Consider the following 24,251-nt stretch of genomic DNA (forward strand, 5'->3'; position numbering starts at 1 on the left):
ACTAGTAAATGTACGTTTGAAGTTATGGGACCCCCCGTCATATTTCCAAGTTTTGCAGATCTTGGGAGACATGGTTAACTGAGAGCAAAACGCACAAGGATAGAGAGACGAAAAAACGCCGCAAGAAAAGACGTGCAGAACACAAGCTGGAGCTATACATCCTCTTGAAGATCTTCATCTTTCTGGACGCCTGGAAGGGAAGTCAATGTTGACTCTAGAATAGCATGAGCCTGATGAACCTGGATGGTCATATCGGACAACTTGAGTCACGTTGGAATGTGTCCACAGTGTTCTTTGTGGACCATTGGCATTGCTATAGAATGAAACAGACGAATAAACCAACGATCAAACAAATCTGTTGGCATTTCTGTTTGGGGATTAGCGACACCCATGCAACTTTATACCTGTATTAAACTAACAGTAACTGTGTGCTCAAGTTTCTCGGACACTCGGTGTGTTAGCGCCATCTAGCGACCTTATTGAGGATGCCAGTAAGACATAATTCTTACAGAATAGTGGTTACATACAATCAGATCAGCATAGGTGTTAATATCATTCTTTGGATTCACTAGTTTTTAAGATCACAAGCATTAGAATTGATAGATACCAACGAGTAAAACGAATGCTGACTCGAAAGCGCTGCTGTTTGAATGCAGAGTTAGTCTCACTGTTATGTCGGCGGCGTGAATCAGCTGCTCACTTCTGTCCAGTCGCCTCGAGACGGTCGCGCTATGGGCCCTGGGTAACCGTGACGCACAGAATGGCGGCGTGAGGATAGTTTTGAACACTAGAGCTGTTTACGTTGCCGAAAATTGCTCTCGTGAGTGACTTAGGAATCATTCCACATGGATCGAAACCTCAATTTGGATACATAAGAACCCGGATGGGTTACAGGTAGCCCAAGGTACACTTTGCGTGACCCAAATCTCGCCAGGACGATGGATCTCGCAGCTGGGTTGGAGCAGGTCGAAGACGACTTGCAGGAACTTAGTTTGGAGAGGACAATCACCAAGGGCTTAAAGGTAAGCCGTTTATAAAGTTAAACACAGGGTCAGAAACCTTTAAAATGCATGTAGGAATATAGCGGTGAATTTATGTAACAGTTTTACGGAACTCGATCACTGTGTTGAGAGCACGAGAGTTACGATACCTGTCGTCCTGTGTGCATACCTGTGTTTTCAGGGCGACATCTCAAGTTTTGTTTGTCTGAGCCAGTGTCGCCTTGTGATTCAGCTTCTTTGTCCTCCTGTTAACCGTGAAGACATTTTGACCGCTCCGAAACAGTTCAGACGATGTCGTGATATCTTACCGTTGACTTGTCTCTTTATTTGACCCATAGACGCAAGAAGAGATCGATCGTTTGACTGTCGATGAGAAGCTTGGTGACCTTGAACGTGCTGTTTACCTGCTCAGGTGGGTTACTGTCGACTTTATATAGTTGGTACTGACATTGAACTCTATGGCTTTTGATAATCACATTGCAGTGACATTGTGTTGTTACACAACTTATAGCACATCAGATGTGCCAGCATTGCATCAACAAACACAAGATTATATAATATAATGAATCTAGAAATCATAGATCACCAACTTTGTAACATACACATACACATAATTATACTCTATCCTGAATTTTATCTTACATATGATTAATACAAATATGTACCCATCATAATTTTATCCGGGCCAAAACGGTCTAGGTCATGTGTGCTGATATGGCTCCACTGTTTAAACAGGTGGAAACAAGAACTGCACCTAGTCCCCTAGGTGATCTATTGTTTTATAGGGGTGCAAATTTTTTCAACAAAAACGATACAAAGAAAAGAAGGAAGAAGATTGTACTATACATACTGCTGTTTTTGCACTGGTGGTTGCAGTTCTCTACAAATATTGGTTCATGCTTGCCATTCTTGGGCCAATAGCCAAACATAAAAAATGTGACTGTCGTGTCAGTTTAGCCAAAACTGACTCTGAATTGAAGTCTTGACATTTTGCTTCTGAGTGTGAATGTAATTAAAACATGGATAAGTTCTGATCGATGATTAACAGAAACCGTGAACACATGGCAATGGTGCATACTACATACTAGTACATTGTTCTGCTGTATGCATTGAAGTCCCCAAAGTTAGAGACCAACATTTAGTGCCTTATGTTACTTATCAATTCTAATCAAAATTAGGTCCACACACCAATTACTTTTTGGTAATTTTTACAATTTCAATTGTTTATTTGACATTTTATAGATGGTAACAACCATTACAACAAACAAACTCCACCTACACTTATACTTATAGTACTAGTATACTCTTAAATCTCAATTCATGGAAAGATGTGGATTAGGTGCAGGTAGACATCAGAAATACTTAAATGCACATCGCATATTTACTAACCCGCATATACATGTACAAGTGGTACATGTTTTTTTAGCCCTGCCTAAGCACAGTGCAAAAGCATATTTGGGTGAAGTACAGTGATTATCACAGAAACTAGGTACTACTGTAGTAACTACTACAAATTCAGCCTATTTTATATATGCATGCCACGAAACCAGTTCCAAACAACTGCATTTCTTTACAGACACTGGAGTAGGTCATGAAACGCTCAGATCAAACAAAACTCTGGTATCTGATGATTCTGGTCCTAATTCAATTCAATTTTAAATGGGTTAATGAGTATTTCATTATCGTGTTTGTAGAACAAGTTAAGAAATCTACAACACTCATTTGTTGTGAATAGACTCTTTGAGTTTGACCATAAATTGCTAAATGAGATGAGGAGGACCCAATGTTGAATACCAGATCATGTATGTGTTCAGCCCTGTTTGCAGTTTTGGTATCAGTGTAGATTCCCCCTGCTGTGTTATTTAAAGTGAGTAAATTTCATGATTACCCAGTTTCTTGATAAGCAATACCAGTACGTGTATAACCTAATTTTTTCAAGTACCTTGTCTTTAGTTCAGGGTTGCTGTAATTGTAGACTATTTTGCAGGTAAAGGTATCATTCTGTTCTTTGTAATTCAGATTGACAGGTGTACAATAGAGCTAATTGATAGCCCTGACAACAATTGGTGATACAGACATCCCTCTAAGGGTAACTCTTTTGACACCTGATAGGAGGGATAACACTTAATTAGTTGAACTACTGGTAATACGTATTACTATATGTAGTATATTTTAGGAAAATGCTGGCCTGAATTCAAATAATGAATGGTGGTAGACTATTATTAAATCATTTACACTTTTGTGGACCAACATATCACCTTATTTACCTTTTGGATCACATTTTTCCTGTTTTTGTTAATTTTATGACCACTGATTGCAAACTGCAAAGGTGTTTATTGTTCATTTTATACAGTATGCCTTTTTTTTTCAAGGAAAATAGTACTAGCACATGTATCGTATTGGCTGATATCTTTAATCTAGCTCTAGCTATTCGCAGATGAAACCCCTTTTGGAACCTGGTCTTTGTAAATTGTACAAAGATGTTTGGTTGTGGACTTAGTCAAGCGCATTGGATATTGCAGACCTCTCTATAAGTAGAAGGAATAAAACTACTAAAAGGTAGATAACATGAAATTATCCCTTAAAACCAATTACTTGGCTTGAGAGGTACTCATTAATTATGATTAGTTAGCTGAATGAGATATGAGATTGTGAATGAACCAGAAATGTGCATGTCTTATGCTGTATGAGTCAATGTCAGTAGGGATAGAATACAGAATTGATCAATGGTCAAATGAATAATTTACTTGCCCAAATGTTCTGATTACCAAATTATTATAGCAATTTAACCAACGTTTCCATTTGTTAAACTATTATGAGTTACACCAGTGTGCTAAAACGACAATTCATCGGAAATGAAGTGTTATAGATTTTCAAATATCTGTAGAATTCACAAGACAGAAAAGCTGCCATGATGTATGGAGCCATAGTATGGTGGAATGTGATAGTGCATGAACTGTTTGGAAATGTTTCACAGCCTTTGTTTGAGACCTTTTGTAACATAAACCAGATGGCATGACAAAGTAGCTTTATCCTCTGGTGGGTGTGGCAGGAAGATGTTCATGACACTGATGTATCAGTTTAACCTATCAGTGTCAAAATTAAGTTATACAACATATAGAATAACTCCTGACAAAGATGAAATGAGTGAAGGGAGTGATTTATCTAAAAAAAAGGTGAAATAAGATTGTTACAAATAGTAAAGAAAGTCAAGTTCCAGCTGATTAGCAAAGCTTGGATGGTTTATGTGCCAGTCGCACTTACTTACTTACAGTCTTACTTACTTACTTACTTACAGTCTTACTTACTTACTTACTTACAGTCTTACTTACTTACTTACTGTATATGTGCCAGTCTGTTGTAATCAATTACCAGTCAGAAGATCACCATTTAATTGACCACATAGATATCTGTAAATCATACTTGTTTTTGAATAGCAAGTTTCATGTGTTCAAGTTAAATGATACAGTTTATTCATTTTGGCCATAAAAACTGTTTTATTACTGAATTATACCTTGTGAGAAAATGCATGTCTGACAGTGTTCCATTTGTGATAATGTTTGCTGAAGTAGTTGGCAGTCATGATCTTTGGTTTATTGATCTTGGCCTGCTTGAAAGGCTTACTCATGGTGTCACCAAATGTGATTCTTACTTGTTAAACTCCTGTCCACAACACAATAGGACTGAGTATCCTTTATCAGTGCATACAAATACCCGCATCCTCCTGAAAGGTTGCCAGAGTACACTTATAGCGACATCTTAAATCCATGGATAGGTTGAATGAAATGAGGCACTCAGTAATTTGATATACCTGTACGTCTGACATACTTTGGAAAGACTTAGTACTTTATTATCTCCCAGTATGCAGCCAAGTATTGACCCCATTCTCTTAAATATGCATATGTATGCATCAATACCTTTATATTTTGATGTTCTATGTCAGCCTTTTACGGTTGTCAAACTTAATGTGCAATATAAAAGAATGTCATCCAGAAATTGAATACGAGCACACTGTTGACATATTGAGTCAAAGTACATGGCTAAAGCTCTGTCACAAGATGTTTTCAGTAATTGATAATGATAGTACTGGTTGGTAATCTACAAATTAATGATCAGTGAACAGTCATTTGATATCATATTGGTACTTAGTATGTTTATTAGCTAACCCTGTAGTTTTGACAGCTATTTGGGCATATAATAACAGTAGTTAGAGAACTTCAACTTAGACAGTGGTGAACACAAAGATTAACTTAATATTTGATGATTAAGCTATCAATGAAAATTTCCTCGTGCTGGGAATTACAGCTGTTCATCTGGATATTATTCACCAAATCAAGATCTACAGCAACTGAATTCACTGTAGCTGCATGTTTGTCCAATATTGATTGTGCCATGTGAAGGCCAGGTTGTTACCAGTGCCAGGTCATTGTTGTTACAGTTAACATCTGTTGGTACATTTGTGTGAACAGTCCCTGTTGTTTGAACAGCAGCTCTCTTGATTTCCTGATGGAGCTTATACAAAGCATGCTTCAGAAAGTTTGAACATACTCTGGACCCTGGAGTCAATACTACCTACAAAGCTAGGTTGCATGCTACGACAGCTGTCTCCGGCTGAACTAGTCATTGAAAGTTGTATAAACTTGCAATGCACCATATACCACTGGGGTGGGAAAATGCCTTTAACTGCATTAAAAAGATATTTTTTCACCTCTTGATTTAGAAAAATACAAACTGACACAAATTTCTCATCCAGGAAAATTACCATGACACTGAAAGTGAAAGGCCTAGATTGTTGATGTAGCATTGCATGTTGTCTCTCCACAAACATGTGATTCCTTAAAAATCTATGTATGACCAAGGTACTGGATATCTTTATGAAAGAGACAATGCTCTATTAAATGTTTTCTGATTTCTGTGCAGCTCTGGGCAGGAGGTGCAGCGCATCAGTGTTGTGAACAGTCTACCCCAGCTGATACAGGACAATGCACCCGAGGCCATGCGCAGGGTGGTTCCCAAAGTCAGGGTCAGTAACTGCTCTGTACATTTTTTCATACGTAGTGTTGTCACATTGTCTTAACACTTGTCTGTCATATTCCACAGTTTACAAGGATTAGTTGGTAAAATGTATACATGTTCCAGGCTGAAATATCATCTCTCTTTACATACATACATGATAGATAAGTAATATATAGCGCACATGTACAACATTTGTCCTCCAAACTGAAGCATTCCCACTGCCCACCCTGCAGGAGATGCTACACGTGGCTGGTCCAGATGTCCAGCTGGCAGCCACCATCTCCTTCCTGTCCATCCTGGAGCGAGAGGTCATCCCCATCTCCACCTACTCGTCCACCTTCCTCCAGACCATCATCATGAGCCTGGAGGTCAAGGACCCAGGTCAGGATGGGATCAGGGCTTTAGATGCTTTTTTCCTGCATACCTTCACTGGTGCCAGTTACATTACCTGCACCACACAAATTGTAAATGTACTGCTTTGGTAGGAAAGTAGACTGGAGGAAGTGTGGACCAAACTGGCAACTGTTTCTGAGTCTTGAATATGTTTAAGCCTAGTAGATAACCCTATCATTGTGCATTTACATAGGCCTTGAGGTTTTGTTTGGGACTGAAGCAGTTTGATTGTTGTAACACAAAAAGTCTTTCTATGTGATTACCAAGAGTCTAGCTGGACTGAAATGATGCTACGTGTAGTTTATTAAGAAAATATCACAAGACCTTGAAGGACTTGATCTAAAGTTGTATTACCAGTTGCATCTCCACAAGAGACTACATAAGTACATAGCTAAGTTACTGTCTTTCGTACAAAAAAGTGAGATAAAACATTTTCTTTTGTTGTGTTGGTTCCTATGTCTACACTTCCAACACAACAGGTGTCCCAGGGTACATGTCACAATGCCCACAAATGTCCCCAGGCACACTATTGGCACCAACACTTCTCCCAGGATTCAGGCCAGCTTTCTTTTAGGTTGGCTTAACTCGAAGCTTGTGGTGTACCCTTCACTTAGCAGACTCACAATACCTTTTGACGTATGTTAACCCCTGGTTACATATCTCCTTTGAACATATTCCCCTGCAGCTAATAAGGGATATTTTGGGACAATTGTTATGCAAATACCAACATTTCTTCTGCCCTACTGTCATGGTTCTATACCTGTTATTTAAGAGTGTCCCCAATCTCCTACCACTCAGCAGGAGAATAAAGGGATAAAGTTTCATGACATCAGAGATATCTCTCACTTGCATATAGGAATAGCTGAAGGTTTTGTTTGAGGAGTTGTAGACTACTGGAAACTGGAGGGACACAAATTAAAAAATTTGCACAGTTTTCATCAGTAAACTTTATGTATGGCATTATTGAAAATAGATTTCTATATTGCCAGATTATTTGTGCTTCCCTTTTTCTAAGTTGGGGTTTGGACAGCCTCATTATTATGGAAATAACCTGCTTTTCCAGCCAGGTATGTCCAAAGGGGCCAACAATTAATGCCAAATTTGGATGTAATGTGATTACCTGTGATAAAACTCTGCAAACAATGACACTCCTACTTCCTTATACAGGAAAATTCCTGATATGAGCTATTTTTAGTGAAGATGTAAGAGGCAAAGACTACTTTATAGAAACAAAGGGAGCCTGCAATGTAGGTCGTGTTGTTTGATTATATGGATGACATCCTCTGGGAACCCCAAAACTGATGCGAGTGTGCGAATAAAACAAAAGTTTAGGGGAAAAAGTTGCCTTCATTATAAAATCGTGGTCAGGAAGGTTGAACAAATGACTCAAGAGTACCAAATAATAGATTCTTCATTTTTTTCTTTCGCATCTCACTGTTCGACTTTGCTTTGGCAGTCTACAACATTACTATTCATTTTCCGAAATATTGTTTTGCAGTTCACAGCATATATTTGCTATTTTGCAGCTGCTTTCTATGATTTACAGTATGGTCCAAAATTTTTTGGGGGGGGGAAATGGATGAGAATTGATGCGTGCGTGGATGTCATCCATATAATCGAATCAACATGGCTTTATCATATAAAAAAAGGTGTGATTAAGTCAGGTAACATATGTCAATGGTAGATTATGGAAACAAAACAATGCCACTCCTAATGAAAACTTTGCAATGTGAAGTAATGAAATACTGCTGGTAAATCGTACTTGATACTCTTGTACATAGAAATAAAAAATGTAAACCTTTATCTAATGAAGTACAAACATGTTACATGGTAAAGATTAGTAACCATGCATTCCTTGTTAGATGCCAACAAGGTCAGATGTTTGCATACAAGATAACAATCATACAGAAAATCTTCACAGAAAAAAAGAAGCCACATAAATTAATGCTTAATTTTGTACCTTACCTGTGCTTTTATCTCCACAGTGGTGTCCAATGCCTGGTTAGACACATTATTGTCTGTGTGTGGCTGTCTCCCAAAAGATGTCATCAAAAGAGAGGTTAGTGCAAAAATACTTCTCTCTTAACATATCTTTTTTTATGAGGAAGTGATTAGATGTGTGTGGTCTGTGACCGTAGCATTGGTACATATATATATATTATGCTTAGAAAAAAACTACCTTTCGTATTTGAAAGGGAACTCAAAATGAAAATGTCACAATCTTGTTCGTCCACAGATTTTAGGTATTGCAGTTGCCAAAGGCCAGTTGTCCCAGTCCGTGCAGTCAAGACTGGCCAGCTGTAAGATTCTGGGCAGGGTAGCAACCAAGTTTGAACCATACATGTGAGTAACTGGAAAGATAACTAGTATACCAGAATAAAAACATCAAGCTTTGGAAGTTTAAGAGTCCATGATTGCTGCACAGGTTCACTATCAACAAAGCATTTTACCATATAACAGACATCAACTTTACCGGGGATAACACAGTTCAGGTAAGTCTTCCAGTGTGTTGAAGTGTGTTGCCCCAACTGGGATGTGTCCACGTTTGATAGAATATTACAATGTGTTTTCATTAACCATTTGCTGTCTATCTCCCCACAGAATCAAGAAAGAGATTCTTCCATTGGTCACAGCCCTTTGTCAAGATATAGACTATGAGGTGCGGGGGTGCATGTGTCGACAACTGGACAGTGTAGCAAGAGCATTAGGGTAAGGAGGCTTTATAAACTGTCAGCTCTTTCATCCTTTATGGGCTATCATTGCAGATCTGAACAATTTTGACAGGACTGTCTTTGGGATTGCAATAGTACATAATATTATAAAATATATATGTGCCTCATGAAGATTGCAGAGAGGGTTAAAGTGAAGAAAGGATTTTACCAACATGTACATCTAAACCTGCAGTGTTAACTTTTCACTCTTCTGCAGGTTGGAAAATACCAAGAGTGCAATATTACCAGAGTTAGTGGAGCTGGCCAATGATGAGGAATGTTTCGTACGACACGCAGCATTGGACGCTGTTGTCAATCTTCTCAATCTCCTTGACGATGGTGAGCCCCCAGCACTTCTCCTTTGTTTATGCACATAACTAATTCTTAATCCTTTCATGCTAACAAAAAGAGAGCTAAACCAAGCTTGTGTGCTGTTGCCTGTGTGTCTCATACATGAAAGGAAAGTTGTTATTGTTGACTTAAACAGTAATTTTGCTGATGCTCATCTCACAATAAAAAGGTTGTACCGTATTTCTTCTAATAAAGGACGCACTTTTTTGACATTTCAACCTTCAAGATGGGGCTTCAGGTCAAAGCCAAAGTCGGGGTGCGCACTTTATTTAGGTTTTCTCTCGAGAAAAGTCGCGACGTAAGTCAGGAAGTCACCGATTACCGGTATTACCCCAGCAGGCTAGCCCCGTCACTTCGCTGACACGCAACGATAATTTATGCATGTTCTGTTCTTATTCATGTTCTTATGTTTACAAGATAACGATGCTACATCATACGTATATTTTTGAAAAGGTATTCTAGATATAAAAATAATTGATTTAGCGATATTAAATATCAAATTATGAGACACCAAATAAGTAATAACGCTGGGTGTTTTCAACCGCGCGACTATTTCAGTGTGTCGGGCCGGCCATAATTTCGTACCCCACGCCGCTTGTACTCAGCCGCTTGCGACGTCAATAATTTCCTAACCACCCACACGGCTGCAAATATGGGCACATCGTGCGTATCTGTAGATATTATTTATCAAAAACGTAATAGCTAGAATCTGAAATGTTCCAGAGTTCGCTTCAGCGGGAGTTTTGTTTTTGTTTTGACGGATAAAACGCGAAAACCCACGCCGCTTTCGGCACACTTCCGGGTTCATTGATCGCTAAAATTACGCAAAAGCCACCATCAATCGGCAAATAAATGTATGCTTGTCCGAAAACATCTTTTGGTTTTGCATTTTCTTCACCATAATGTTGCTATGTAGTCGATAAAACCGCGTTTTTATTGCGTTTTCATGTGTAACATTTCAGACAAAGAAAAAACTTAGACCGCGATTCTGCTGCCCCATGATGCACTTAGTCTGCAATATTCCCGCCTTCAGCTGCAGCAGCAACCAATCAGAGACGCGTAATGCGATCATGTGATGAGGATTACGTAACACGCGAAATGCATCTTGGGGCAGCAGGATTTGAACAATATGGCGGCGGGCGATCGAAAATGAAATGATTTGTCAATGCAACGCTGTATTTTGCGGCATAAATGCCGAGAGACGAACTTTTATTTTATCTCAAAATGCGTTTTACACGTTTGTCTTTGACTAGCCCGGTAGAAATCAAGCGGATCGTCGTCTGGTCCTTCAATATCAAGGGAGTTTGTCAGATATCCTGGCGCGAGGTTCTCAGCGTGACGTTTAAACTTCAAAACTTTTTACTCAAAATTTGAGCGGAGTAGAGGGTTAAGTGTTCACCCCAAATAATGGTAATGTTTTCCCGAAAATTCCTTGAAAATGGAACGATTAAGAAAGACACCAGGACTTCATAGCGTGCCGAATACCGGGGCGTGGTCACATCTTGGAGACGCTCCGAGCGGCCGGCGGCAGATCGGGGGTGCGCACTTTATTAAGGTTTTTCTGTGAAGTATCTCAGCTGGCGTGATTGGGTTGCGGTGAAGCCCAAATCGGGGGTGCGCACTTTATTTGGGGTGCGTCCTTTATTAGAAGAAATACGGTACTGTTCAAAGTCTCAGTTTGACTTTTGAAAGAAAGAAATTCTCGAGCATTTCTCTTTTTTTCAGTTTTCTGTATTGTGTAAAAGTCAGTTATTTACATGTATTATTACTGTAGCAAAAGTTACGGAAAATATCTTTATTTGTGGTGCATTTGATTTGTTTTTGCTACTGACGCCAATGCCCTCAGTTGGACAGATTTATTAATCCTTGAAAATTTCATTTGTGTGGGTATCACGTGGGAAGGATTTTTTTAGTTCTTTAGGCCAATAAATATTGTCATTCACTTTTGTAGTGGTGCCACAAACTTTATTGTATGGTAGATTTACTAAAGTATGTGACAAAGGAAAGGTGAAGGTTAGGGCTGCTTAATTTTGGACAAACAAAAGGTTTGGCATTCCATCTAAACTGTAATGAGGTATGATAGACTTTTGCCAACAATGGATAAGCACAATGTGTTCTTCTGACTGTAAATGTTGACCTTATCATACAGTCTTGATGTGAATGGTTGACCATTGTTTACCAGTATGTGATGGAGTTGGAAAAGTGCACAGAATTTGATGAACTTGTTCATGGAATGTAAGTGGATCCTGGAAATGTTTTTTGACCCTTTTACAAGATGTTGCATGTCAGCATTTTCAATTATTTCATAATGTGGAACTTCTACAGTTGGATCAATTGACAGAAAGTACTCATCTTGCATATGAAAACAATGTGTCTCACCATAACACGAAATGTTTTCTTAGATTTTATGTTGATTCACCTGTATGTGTCTGTACCCATTCTCCAAATTATCCATTCACGCTTTTGCTGCATGGACCTGTGTTTGGTGCAACATTATGGTACCAGTAGTATAAAACTTACTCTCAGTGCCCTAGCATGCTAACCTGCTGTTCTCTCCCCTCCCCCTCCCCAGACACATGTACCCAGACAATCGTGCCATTGGTGTGTAAGTTCTGTGAGCGTTCCATGGAGGCAGACGACACAACCCTTCCCCATGTGGCGGAACAGATCGGCCGCCTGTGCCATGGCCTCTCAGGTACAGCATGAAGATGACCATGAGTAACCTTTGTCGACTAAGACAAATTTGAAGTGTTGTGCATGACATGACTTTCATTTGTCTGTGACTGATGTGATGGCCACTGTTATATTCATCTCATGATGCTGATATATCAGTTGAAAACAGTGTAGCTTTTGCGTGTTGAAAGCAAAATTGCTCAAACCTCGCTCTACTTCATCTGTAGTTAATGTGGATGAGCAGCAGCGGGCCTGGTTGTTGGAGTTCTACACCCAGCTGTGTATCCAGGGGAGGATGAGAGATGCCCAGTCCCCCCCTCCCCCTCCCCGCACCCCCTCCAGCATCTGTGATGAGGACAGGTGTGCAGACTGTCGCAGGAATGCTGCTTACAACTTCCCTGTAAGTAGAAGGTTATAGCAATGTATTGTCGGCTAAATGTCATGTAAATCACAGCTTGAAAGAATTACCCTTTAAATGAGCGTCTCTGTTTGGGTCATAAAATGTCACACCTCAGTAAATCTATCCTTCCATGGTGTCCAGCTATTTGGTTCTATACAATATTGTTTTGCCATCTACATATGCTCTGTGTGTTGGTTGGAAAAAGAGCCATTTTGAAGCTAATGTAGTAGTTTGCATTAAGATGTCAACATTTCAACTTCTCGTCCTGTTCTTTTGTTGTTCTTGCGCATGTGTTTTTGAAAAGTTGTATTTTTTCTTTACTAATACTGCAGTGCCTCTTACAACTTCTTGACCATTTGACCAAGATCACCAATAATGCTGTTATTTTCCTTCAGGCCATGGTTTTATTTGCTGAGCCCAAGAACTTCAAGCTTGAGCTGTACAACTGTTTTGTCAGTCTGGTTGAGGATCCACACTACATAGTTAGACGAACCATTGCTTGTGGATTTCATGAGGTGAGAGTTTGTTGCCAAATCCTGTCTTTTATAAACATTACAATTTTTAAGAAAGTAAGATTTTCCAACTTCCCAATGTCCCAGGATAAAACAGTCCTTAGGTTTAACTTCACTTCCAGCAAAAGTCAATAGCAATAAGTTGAAGTTAAACAGATTTATCAATAATCCTTAACATTGGAACTCACAGTAATGATGATGTATTCTCTTGCAGGTGGCCAAGTTACTAGGTTCCCATGTACAGTTAATCCAGCAGGAGTTGGTCACATTACTCAATGATAATTATGTACAGGTAAGGTTTCACTCTTTTACCAACATTGGTCCTTGTATGCATAGACATTTGATTTAGAGTTGTGTCTTATAATGCTTGTATAAATTTGATACCCCAAGTTGTAAATACATGTATTAAGATATCATGTTGACATACTATTTTGATTCTTATACATCTTATTATGAAGAAAATCCTTGCCTAACTCACCTGGTTTGCCTTCCTTTTTAGGTCTTAGAAGGAATAGTTCCACATCTTCCCGAGACTTTAGAGAGCTTAGTAAAAGGTGTTGGAGGTGGGCTGTCAGAAGCCAGGGTAAGTACAGTGATCTTGCTTATTTCTGTTACCACTTCCCAAGAATAGATAATATACCTATCTCAACATAGTAAGATTTTGTTCAGGGCCTTGACCTAATGCTTGGCCCAGCTAAGTTAGTTAAAATCCTCCCACACCATAAGGTGTATAGGGCGGTGCCCCTCTCCATTTCATAGCCCTGGGCCACACTGTGGTGCAATCACTGAAGCAGGGGGCTAGTCCACTTCCATACTGTTTCAGAAGTATGTACCATTTTTATGAAGTCTTTGGTATGACTCAATGCGCCTCTTGTCTAGAGGTGTCCTACCCGGGCACCAACTCGGGCCTTCTGGTTCCAAGTGATTTGAACTATATGTGGTAAGTGACGGAAGCACAGACCACTACACCACAGGGACACCCCCGGCCCAGCTAAGAGTGATATCAAAAGCTGTACTAGTCTGTCTCAAAGGCAGTTTTTTCTGTACTGTAGGATTGATATGTTGGTAATTTGAAATTGTGCTGGGTATGGTATCTTGTGATGACCCCATTTGTACACTTGACACATGGTCATGTTTGTCCCCCTCTAGACAATGCTGTACTCCACCAACCGGCACCAGGTTGGTCCTGATCACTTGATCCTGTGTGCAACTAACCTTCCCTGTACACACCAGCCCTGCTTATAGTGTAGACGTGTGGATCAGCTTTTACACTGTGGAAATGTAATAAGATGGATGATTTGGGCAGTTGGGTGGAGAAATTTACCACCCAGTTCCTTTTGGGGAGCAGCTGTCACTAGAGCAGAGTTTCACTCCACAGCAATGATTATGCATAATGAAGACATTGGCTCTTTTGCACCAACTGATGTTTCAACATTGATCGACCATGCCAACTTGAACCCCTTTTCCTTTCATGTATGCTCGGAGTCATCCAATACAAATGCTATCAATTGATTCTAAACGGCAGAAAATTGTAGCATCATTTTAATCATTTTCAATGTTCTAAATGAGTGGTTGCAATGGTAGCCAAAACTAGTCCACCAGGGTGTGGTTCCAACAAAGGCTGCTAGAGGGAGCAGCATGACTGCCAGTCTGTACAGTAGGAATAGACATAGTTAGGCAGTACTGTACATAACATCATCCAGCTGCCATTTGCTTCCTATTGAAAAGCTTCCCGTACTAACAGCTTTCTGTAAGTAGATTTTTTGTAGAAAGAATACTATGGGCAAAGAGCCTGAAATGACAAATTGCAACTCTATCGTTATTGCTTTTACAACTCTAAAAAAAGTCCTCTCTAACTTCCACAGCAACTTTCAAAGAAAGAAATTTGTGCTACTTCTTAATATAATCAGTATCCAGATTCAATGAGAAAAATGGACAAAAATTACAAATCATTTGATAAAGAAGTAAAAAAATAGCACAATCATGTACAATGTAATTCTTTAATTGTTGGAGAAAGAGGACGTGAACAAAATATGTTTCCTCATCCTGCCTCTAGAGAGACTTCAATTTGGTGATCACCCCTGGTCCAATGCTGACACCGTACCTTTTGTGTCCACAGATCAGTAACCATGCGGACCTTGTGCAGGCCTTGTTGACATGTGAGTACCTGGTGGCAGCCTGTAGTCAGTGGAGACCACACCTGACCATGATGCAGCGCCTGGCCTGTATCGTCCGAGTCTTCACCAGTGACCAGATCTACAGCAAGTTTGTGCCAGTTCTGTTCCAGAGACTCACCCTTTCTGTAAGTCAGACTGTCAATTTGTATTTTTCTTGTTTAGATAGCATTGACGGTCCAGTGGTTAACAGCACTGCTTCTGGATCAGGGATCAAGAGTCTGAAACTTTGAATCTCATCCAGTTGTTCCACTCCTCTCCACTTCAATGGTCTTGACAGCCCTTAAAAGGAAATGTTATGTCATAATTCATGGTTGATAACAAAGCTCAAAAAGAGCTTATGGAATTGTTTTGGTGCATTGACTGTGTATATCATGTGTAGCTGCTGTCCTTGTTTGGACAAGACAGTAGTTAGCTTTTCAGTAAGCAGTAACTAGAACATTTTCCACTTGATTTTGTTCATCATATAGTCTTTGTAATCAGATGTGATGTTGAGTTTGTTTTGACCGTTGGTCCTGTCCTTTGCTTGTATAGAGAGTACTTCCAGTGAAGCAGGCGGCTGGGCGGACGTTATGTGTCATCATCAGACACAACCGCAGACAGGAGCACAGACAGGAGCTCATCTGTCGACTTATAGAAGGTGAGAAACTATGGATTGTCTTCCTAAGAATTGTAAACACAAAATTTGTTTGTTTGAGCCTTTGTTTATTCATAAAAAACTCAAATTGGCCTTTTGGCTGCTTTTCATTGAGGTCATGAGAAAAAGAGTTAAGGGTTGGAAAAAAGGTTACAAAGATGCAGGTTACATGATTGGAATTAGGGCTGTCCAGCATGAGTGCATTTTCCTTTTTTGGCCCATGGCGTGTATGTGTAGTTTTACAAGTACTATATCATGGTATTCCTCTGCATGTCATTCATGTGATATTTTATTTAGTATTGTCATTTCTATGATGTATTAGTATTTTGCCCTTTGTATGGTAGCAACCCTTTTTTATCAACAAGGAAATTACTTCTAGAAATGCTCTCATACACTATACGAATTTGTGGGTCCTACATGTATAATGACTTTGTTCTGTATAGGGAGTTTTTACATTTATGGGGCAATTTTGATTGTGTATCTTCCCCAGCACTTTCATGTGTTCTTGGACACAGTTACTTTTGTGTGTTGCTGTCCCCAACACTCTAATAGTTGTTACTTTGTATCTGGTGCTTTTGCTTCATGACCTCTTTCTCTCCCTCCCCAGTGTCCCCATAGACATAGTAAGGTACTCCAGGCAAGTACTTTCATAGCAATATATCCACAGCATGTTTAGTCTTTCCTGTACCTGCTGTGCATGAGGAAAGCATACTAACCATGTGGAAACTGTCTCCGCATCCTTTCCATTCCTCCACTTGCCCTTGCTTACGCACATGATGTGTATCTATCAGTTTGTTGTATTTCCAGTGAGTGTAAAATTGCTGAACCTTCATGGACAACAAGTATCAAGGATTGCAAATTGATGCTAGTTTTTCATTCCCTTCCAGTGCTCTTATATATCTGTGTTCAGACTGCATGTTTGACTGGAGCTCTTTTAGCCAATGCCCAACTACAATGTATTCTGTACGTTCACACACCACAATGACTTTGACCCTTTGTTCCCGACTAGCCCTGTGTCACTCCAACAAGTACCAGCTCAGGATGCTGTTTGTGGATGTGTGCTGTGATGTCATGGAACTCTTCTCACGAAGATTTTTCAAGGAGTACTTCTTTGAGTTTGTCCTGAACCTTGCCCATGACCCTGTGGCAAATGTCAGGTGGGCACTGCATTTCTTACCAGGCATTACCCATATTACACATCTAGGAAATAGTACCTGCCATGTGAATTTGGGCTAGGTTTATTGTTAATATATCTTAACTTTCAAACTAGTAGCTATGATGTTGTAGCCTAGTAGTGATGATCAGTTACATAGGTTTACAAGGCTGTAACTTAGTGTAAGCTGAAGGAAGGAGATGGAGCAAAATTTGCTGTCATGATGACTTTAACTTTGGGATAGAAGCAAAATGGCAGGACTTAAACTTTGGGATAGAAGCAAAATGTCACCCCCTATAGAAGCTGTAATTCATCGTAAATGTCATTAATCTGTGCATGGTACATGTTCCCCAGGTTGAAGCTGTGTTCACTGCTGCCTCGGCTGAAGACTCAGATCAAGTTACCTGGGGACAGACAGCTCCTGCAGCAGTTGGAACACTGCGTGCGGAGACTGCTGTCCCACGAGAGGGACCGAGATGTTGCTGCTGCTATTAGGAAGGTCAGGCCTGCACACTGGAAACTTGTGGTTTTAAGGTTCCCCTATGACACATCTTCACCCAAAATGTAATGACAATGAAAACATTGAACACATTGTTCCTGAAATGAATGTTATCAAAGGTTCCTTGTGCTTAAAACCACCACAACATTTTTTTTTCTACATTTTTTTCTCCATAACATTAACAGTCCTTGCAGGGATACCATATCAGATGCATTTATTAGGTCATTCCTTAGACCAACATTTGTCCATAACTTTTTACTTGCTGTGTTTCTTACAAATTCATGTTTCCTTCACAGTCTGTCTTTGAGCTGGACAAGATTCAAGTTGCCATGGAAACTGTAAGCTATTCCTATGAAACTGTGTTATTTGCCAAGTAATTGATACTCTTGATTCTTTTTGTAGTCATTGTACATGGTTAGATGCCACTGTCATTTACTAACCTTCAACAATAGCCTATTTTTAAAATTTTAAATTAGTTTTTTTGTAAGACCATGTTGTACAAATAAATCTTCTTTCTTGTCCAGTTAACACAGAGAATGTTTATGGAGGAAGACTTGATGGACCAGAAAAAGGAGGAAGAGGAAAAAATGTTGTTGGAGCTGGTGGGTATTGCATTCTATAGTTAATACTCTTAGTACAATAGTAGATTTCTCATATTTTCTACTGGTTAGTGTGATTACTAGCTGTCACTTATGCTGTATTCTGCCAACAGGAGGAAAGAGAAAAGAAGGAGCACGAACAAACCAAGGGCAGGAGCACAGAGAAGGGAAAAGGCAAGGGGTCCAAGGGTCAAGGCAGGAGAGGTACAGTCACTGCAGTGTTTTTCAATAGTTGATTCAAATCCAAGTTTGTCAATATTTTTCATAGTGTCTGTGTGATGATAGTCAACATGTAGAACAGTTTTAGATTCATTATCTGTCAGACTGAGACACACAATAGAGATGTTGACTTTTAGTTGATTTAGGCTTTTCTATTTAGGCTTTTCTACCTAAAGATGTTCTCTCATGGTCAGGAAGTTGTTACTAAAATAGTACCATGACGTGCATAGTCTAGTAAACTACTAGTATTGTCGGGACAAGAAGGAGGGGGGGATGTATTATCAATATTTGTGCTGATGAAATTTTAGCGGTCGACTAGTGACCGCTTAAGTCGCTAAGATTAATGTTAACAAATTAAGAATAGTAACAGTATCTTGTTTGGTGTACACATGGTGTAGACGGTGCACAAACCAAACTGAATAACATGATCCTGGTGTTTAATGTGAGGCGTTTTCTTTCTAATAGAATGTCGGGTGTAGGTTGAGAATGTGGAGATATAACCATAGTCTTGTCCATTTTGCATGTTCCACATAGAGTCATGGGCATTGGTGCATGTTTATCTAAAAAACAGGTGGGGACAAATCCAAAGAAGCAAAGGCTGCGGCTGCAAAAGATGCAGCCAAAGACGCGTCCCCTACCATGCCACGCAGCAACAGCCTTGTCTATGCCTCTTCAAGTAATAACCTGTCTCCAGGCCAGAGAGGTACAATCATGGCTGGTTAGGGGCAGTTACCTCACCCTACACGACACACACAGTATCAGTACTATAACTCCATCCCAACCTGTCAATCACCATCCTAATCTTGAACCCATCTCGCACCGTATTCACATTTACAATGTACATCTTTGCCCTCCATATCCCAGACGTCACAAGTGCCACACATGATGCAGTAGAGACTTGTGACAGTCATGTTGGTACAAAGGAACTGTCTGTGCCATGTGTCAGTGTGTGGTGAGGTAGCTGTCCCTTCCAGGCTGTGACTATACCTTGTGGTGTTGGTTTGCCAGTTGTACTAACTCGTTGGTGTTAAAGTGACAAGGACAATAAATTTCTACTAATATAAGATAAGATATAAGATGTTGTATACCTAGGCTGGTAGGGTGGTTGCAGGAATATGCTCTGCTACTGTGTAGAATTCGTCTTGGCTAATGGTCATTAGCTAAGGCTTATTCAGTCTGAAAGAGTTCAATCTCTACAGGTCATCACAGTGAAGCAGTTTAATTTATTGTTGGGAACTGAACTAAGTCAGTGACAGTGATCAGTGACCGTTTGGGCATTTCTACCAGACATTTTGATGTATGACAACAATTTAAAGTAGAATTCTTAAATAACAAACTATTGTTGTACCAGGGGTCCACAACAGAGGTCATAGAACTTCATCAGTAAGCAAGACCAACTCCAGCGAGATGCCGTCAGCCTCCCCCAAGCTCAGTAAACACTCCTTACACTCTGGATCCAGTGAAAACATGACCAGCCCAGGACTAACCAGGTGAGGGACTTCAGGTTGTCTGTGATTGCCCAATTCTGCATGAGTATATTCTGTGGCTGAAACAGCAAAGAAATTAAGGATATTTAGACTCGTGAAATTTAGTAGAGTAGCAACTACTCAGCAACAGTGGGTGAAATCTTTTCAAACAATTTGTGTTTACTGCACAGTCTGTATTAAAACGTTTGCAGATGAGAGCAAGTCTGGACTGCATGGAATTAACCTTGGTTCCACAGAAATAAATGTCTTGATGCAGTGCAAGTTGACATTCAATGTTTCACACACTGCTGGTGTACTTTGACTAGTAGATGTCATCCCAACAGCTTGCCTCTGAAGACTAATGCGCTATTGTGTGTGATCCTAACGCGACTACCTCACTGTTCCCCCGCTACGTGTACAGGATAGTTTCACCACACAGGATAGTTCAAGACAAAAAGAACAGGTTTGTACAGTCCCAGTGCCCCCTGCACTCTTCATACATCATGGTGGCTGGAACATTGGGAGGAGAAGAGGGATATCAAATACCATTACTATAGTTGTAACTAATAAGGGATGTTTTATATCATAAGTGCATGCAGGAAGACCAGGAGAGAGTTTAGTTTCCCTCTTCACTTTATCTCATGTACCCTTATGTAAATTTTCCACTTTTACTCTCCCATCGCATCTCTCCTATCTGACAGAGTAGATGGACAGAATAGAAGAATACACTGTAGAAAATCTGATCGGAGTACAGGATATTTCTAACAACAAGACAAACTTTTTCCCATCCTTATCTAAACTGCTCTTACTTTTGCATTTTGCCTGTCGCATTATTTCGGCATTACCGTTTCTGTTTAGCTCTACCCTGGCAATGGTTTTCTTTCCTTTGATCATTATTATTCCGCTTACTATTGCAGTTGAATAGAATGGATGGAATGGTTCAATAAATGTGGTTAGGAACAGTCTGCATGCAGGTGAAAATGGTGAATTACAGCTAAGACCAACATTGGCTAGAGAAAGGCTGTTAGTACCACATGTGTCTAATTGGGTCTCTTCAATCTGTCCTGCAGAAAATACTCCCTGGGAAGCAAGGAAGACCGACTAAAAAGGACCTCTAGCAACAGCCCTGTAGCAGGTCAGTATTTTTGTTTTGTTTTAGATGTTTCAGGCTTGGATGTAGACTTAGTTAAGGACAACATATTGATCACAGTGATAAAGATTATATGAGGGATCTTATCTCCAGATTAAGATTTCTGTTAAAGGCAGTTTCTGTGTTACATAACTATTGCATGGCAAGGAGACTGTTATTGTAAAGCTTATATCATTTTGCCTTATATGATTTCAGGAGTTTCAACTTCTCACAGCAAGAAATCATCACTGAAAAAGAGTAGCCACAGCCTGACTAACCTGGCAGCCAACTCTTCTGGCCATGGGTCTCCTAAGGGGGGCTCAACACCCACCCACACAAGGTAGAGTATGGAAGATTAACAGAGGTTATCCTGTATTGATAAGACTCACACAAGTCAAGGGGATGTGTGTTCAAATGGGGCATACAAGGATGGGTCTACAGTGACAACAAAAAGTGGAAGATGACCATGTGTCCCTTTATTCTGACTTCACACTGAAAACAGTATCCTCTGCACTGTCTTAAAATAAATATCGAACAAATGTCGAACACTTGTCTCTAGATCTCACAGCACCACGTTGGTTACTGAAATTTCTGAAAGGAACAAAGATGACATCAGGTGTTGCTTGGTATTTGTTGTTAATGATCTTATCCTTTAACCAACAGGAAGAAAAGCTCCCAAGCCAGATAGGACCACGATGCAGTGATGGGAGCAGCTGTTTTGTGTCGTGTATATACTTATACTAGTTATAGGAGGTCATGCTAAATGTGCAGTACCTTACAGTAGGACAGATAAAAACACCTTACAGCACTGTGCAAAATCAAGCTCCACCAAGTTTGATTTTGAAATGCAAATGTTGCATATTGAGTTTTTAGGAATGCTTATGATCAACAGCTTTCATCTTATTGTGAAAAAGGGATATTATACATGTACATCGAATAGACAAAAATTGGAACATTAGATAATCTTTTATAAATATCTGTAGGATCGGAATTTTAGTTTTAAGTAGGTCTGGAGAAGGCTGTTTATCATGTGTTGTGATTTGATTGTTAAAAAGCTTTTCTCACGATTAAGACTCTTGCTTGAGATTATACACCCCTCTGTTCTTGTCTGTAAATTACATACATGGCTATGGAAAAGGGTGTTCAACATGCTTCTGATTCAGATGTTGCTTTCAGGTCAAGTTATAATATGCTTGAAACATCTTTTTAATATTCTGCCAAGATTCCATCCATCTTGAAACTCAATTGGACCATGCAGTACTGCTGAGATTACCTTTACATTATTACTTGCCAAATGTCTAACACACTTCTTGATGTCAATATGTATTTCATCAAGTGACTAAAAATTCCCCCTCCCTCCAATAAATTTGAAGCCAGTAACATAATGTACCACACCTGCCACATGTGGCCAGATTGTGGTAGATGAATGAGGAAGACTTGCCAACTCATGCCAGAGAGGAAGATGTGCGTTGCAGCGAGCAGCTTTTGAAAGAAGACCACAGCAAGTGAAATTTCAGATTGATCGGTTCCCCAGACTGGTATTGGTACACTGGTCATTGGTCAATTAACTGAAGATGAAGATAATATTGCTATGATTGTGTGACAATGGTACCACAGGTATTGCATGGTTCAAGAGGGTTATATGAAGGAAGAGATTGAGCCATATTGGCACTGTTGTACTTCTCTGTAGGTTGTCTGCATTTTTGAAAGAAGACTAAGTCACATGGACAAAGCCACTTCTCACAAAGTTTACCTCACAAGCAACATGAGATTTAAGAGTAAAATACTGGCAATTAGTTAACCTCTTTGTCGACAACGGGAGATGCCATCAGCTGTTAAACATATGACCAGGATGCATATAGTTGCAAGAGATGTTAAGCATTGACTTTGGAAGAAAGCCAGAATTTTGTATTGATGCTGAAACATTGAAAAGTGTATTTTCCATTTTGTCAAACCTTTTTTCTACATCAATTATTTTTAAAAGCAATTTGGATCTGGTTAAAGAAAAAATTACAGATTCTTGAACTTAGCAAATTATATAGAAAGATAACCATTAGAGAACCCATAAAATATCATAACGTCCAAAGCTATTAGTTAAAAGTCAGCTTCATCAGGGAGTAACTCAATTAGTTCATGGCCACAACTTATTTTTATCCAAACTGTCTTTTAACAGTGGCCACAGAATTTTTCAATGATAACGACTTCTCCAAAGCTGAGATTCACATTCAATGTTACTAAAGAAGAAATTGCCACAGCTGGAAAGAGAATACTAGTCTTGAGAAATATTGTACGATAATGTTTGTTTGTAAATGGTTTCTAGTTCCCCCATTGTGATGGGATAGTCTTTGTGTTGTACATGTACATTTTTGTAGAAAGGTGATTACTTATCTGCAAAGTGTTGGTCTCTAACAAAGTAGATTTCTGTCATTGTACTTTAGTGCCAAGAATATTTAGCCACTGTACAATTTGAAACTGCCTTCCATGCTGCCATTGCTGCCACAGCAAACATGTAAGGTGATGCACATTGTATGTAGATACATTCTTGCTTGAAGATGGTGCACACAGTTGAAGTAGCTGCCTGGTGAGCACTTGCCCATAGTTTTTTGTTTGGTAAGTAAGTGCAATATAGATGGATGGTTTGCCATTTGGACTAGCAGCCACCTACATCACAAGCTGCATGAATTCCCTCCATCTGCAGTCTAACCCAATGGGAAGAAATCACCTAAGTGAGGTTGATTGGTTATGTGATAGTTTGGTCCCCTTTTATGATGTGTTTTTGTCTACTAAAAATATCCATGCCTCCACTGGAGTAACACGTCTAAAGCCAATGATTGCAATCGTGCAATTGTGACCTATTGAGGGGGCATGTGTGCAACCAGTTGCTGTGGAATGAACCATCTTTGATTATATGGTTATCCAGTTACCATCCAACTTGTGAAAGGACAAACAGTCATGTATTGGGCAATCCTGTGGAGGAAGTGTAAAATCTGCCAGAGCTGTAGATATAGATTAGATGTTTTTCCTGTACAGATGAAAAAACAAGATAAATTGATGCTGCAGAACAAACAAAAATAGAGTGAAAAGGGCACAGACCAAGCATGTGTATATCTTTTCCATTGCTGCCACTGAGGTGTAGATAGATCTTATGATGTATTGATGCTGCATGGATCGTTACCGCTTTGCACAGATGTCAGTTATGGGTTTTGTAATAAAAGCAAACATATTGACTGACTCACTGTTTTCTGTCTTACTATTAAAGACTACATCAAAGCTGAAAAAAATGCACCATGAGAAACATTTATGAAGATGGAATAGTAG

At 39.6% G+C, this 24,251-nt stretch overlaps 1 protein-coding gene across 5 annotated transcripts; it reads left to right on the forward strand.

The window, feature by feature from the left end:
• Positions 1–708: 708 nt before the first annotated feature.
• LOC136433334 (serine/threonine-protein phosphatase 4 regulatory subunit 4-like) lies at positions 709–24,164 on the forward strand. Of its 5 annotated transcripts, none has more exons than XM_066425430.1 (27): positions 709–1,022; positions 1,340–1,413; positions 5,922–6,024; positions 6,251–6,398; positions 8,396–8,469; positions 8,647–8,753; positions 9,012–9,119; positions 9,339–9,460; positions 12,045–12,167; positions 12,373–12,545; positions 12,941–13,060; positions 13,272–13,349; positions 13,557–13,640; positions 14,207–14,236; positions 15,177–15,359; positions 15,766–15,871; positions 16,878–17,025; positions 17,376–17,520; positions 17,817–17,858; positions 18,045–18,122; positions 18,233–18,323; positions 18,910–19,041; positions 19,690–19,828; positions 20,226–20,267; positions 20,875–20,939; positions 21,150–21,273; positions 21,597–24,164. In XM_066425430.1, the coding sequence occupies exons 1-27, from the start codon at positions 939–941 to the stop codon at positions 21,619–21,621; spliced, it is 2,748 nt and encodes a 915-aa protein (XP_066281527.1). In that variant the 5' UTR covers positions 709–938; the 3' UTR covers positions 21,622–24,164. The 5 variants fall into 5 exon arrangements, with proteins under 5 accessions (XP_066281527.1, XP_066281528.1, XP_066281530.1 ...); XM_066425431.1 differs by having other exon boundaries at positions 18,910–19,014; XM_066425433.1 differs by lacking the exon at positions 20,226–20,267.
• Positions 24,165–24,251: the final 87 nt, after the last annotated feature.

This window comes from Branchiostoma lanceolatum, chromosome 4, assembly GCF_035083965.1.
Source record: "Branchiostoma lanceolatum isolate klBraLanc5 chromosome 4, klBraLanc5.hap2, whole genome shotgun sequence".
In the NCBI taxonomy this organism is placed as follows: Eukaryota; Metazoa; Chordata; class Leptocardii; order Amphioxiformes; family Branchiostomatidae; genus Branchiostoma; species Branchiostoma lanceolatum.

Coding starts and splice junctions, on each gene's coding strand:
- LOC136433334 (XM_066425430.1), top strand. CDS start 939: ATGGATCTCGCAGCTGGGTTGGAGCAGGTCGAAGACGACTTGCAGGAA. Junction 9,461..12,044: donor TCTCAATCTCCTTGACGATG/GTGAGCCCCCAG, acceptor CCCCCTCCCCAG/ACACATGTACCCAGACAATC. Junction 20,268..20,874: donor GTTCAAGACAAAAAGAACAG/GTTTGTACAGTC, acceptor TCTGTCCTGCAG/AAAATACTCCCTGGGAAGCA.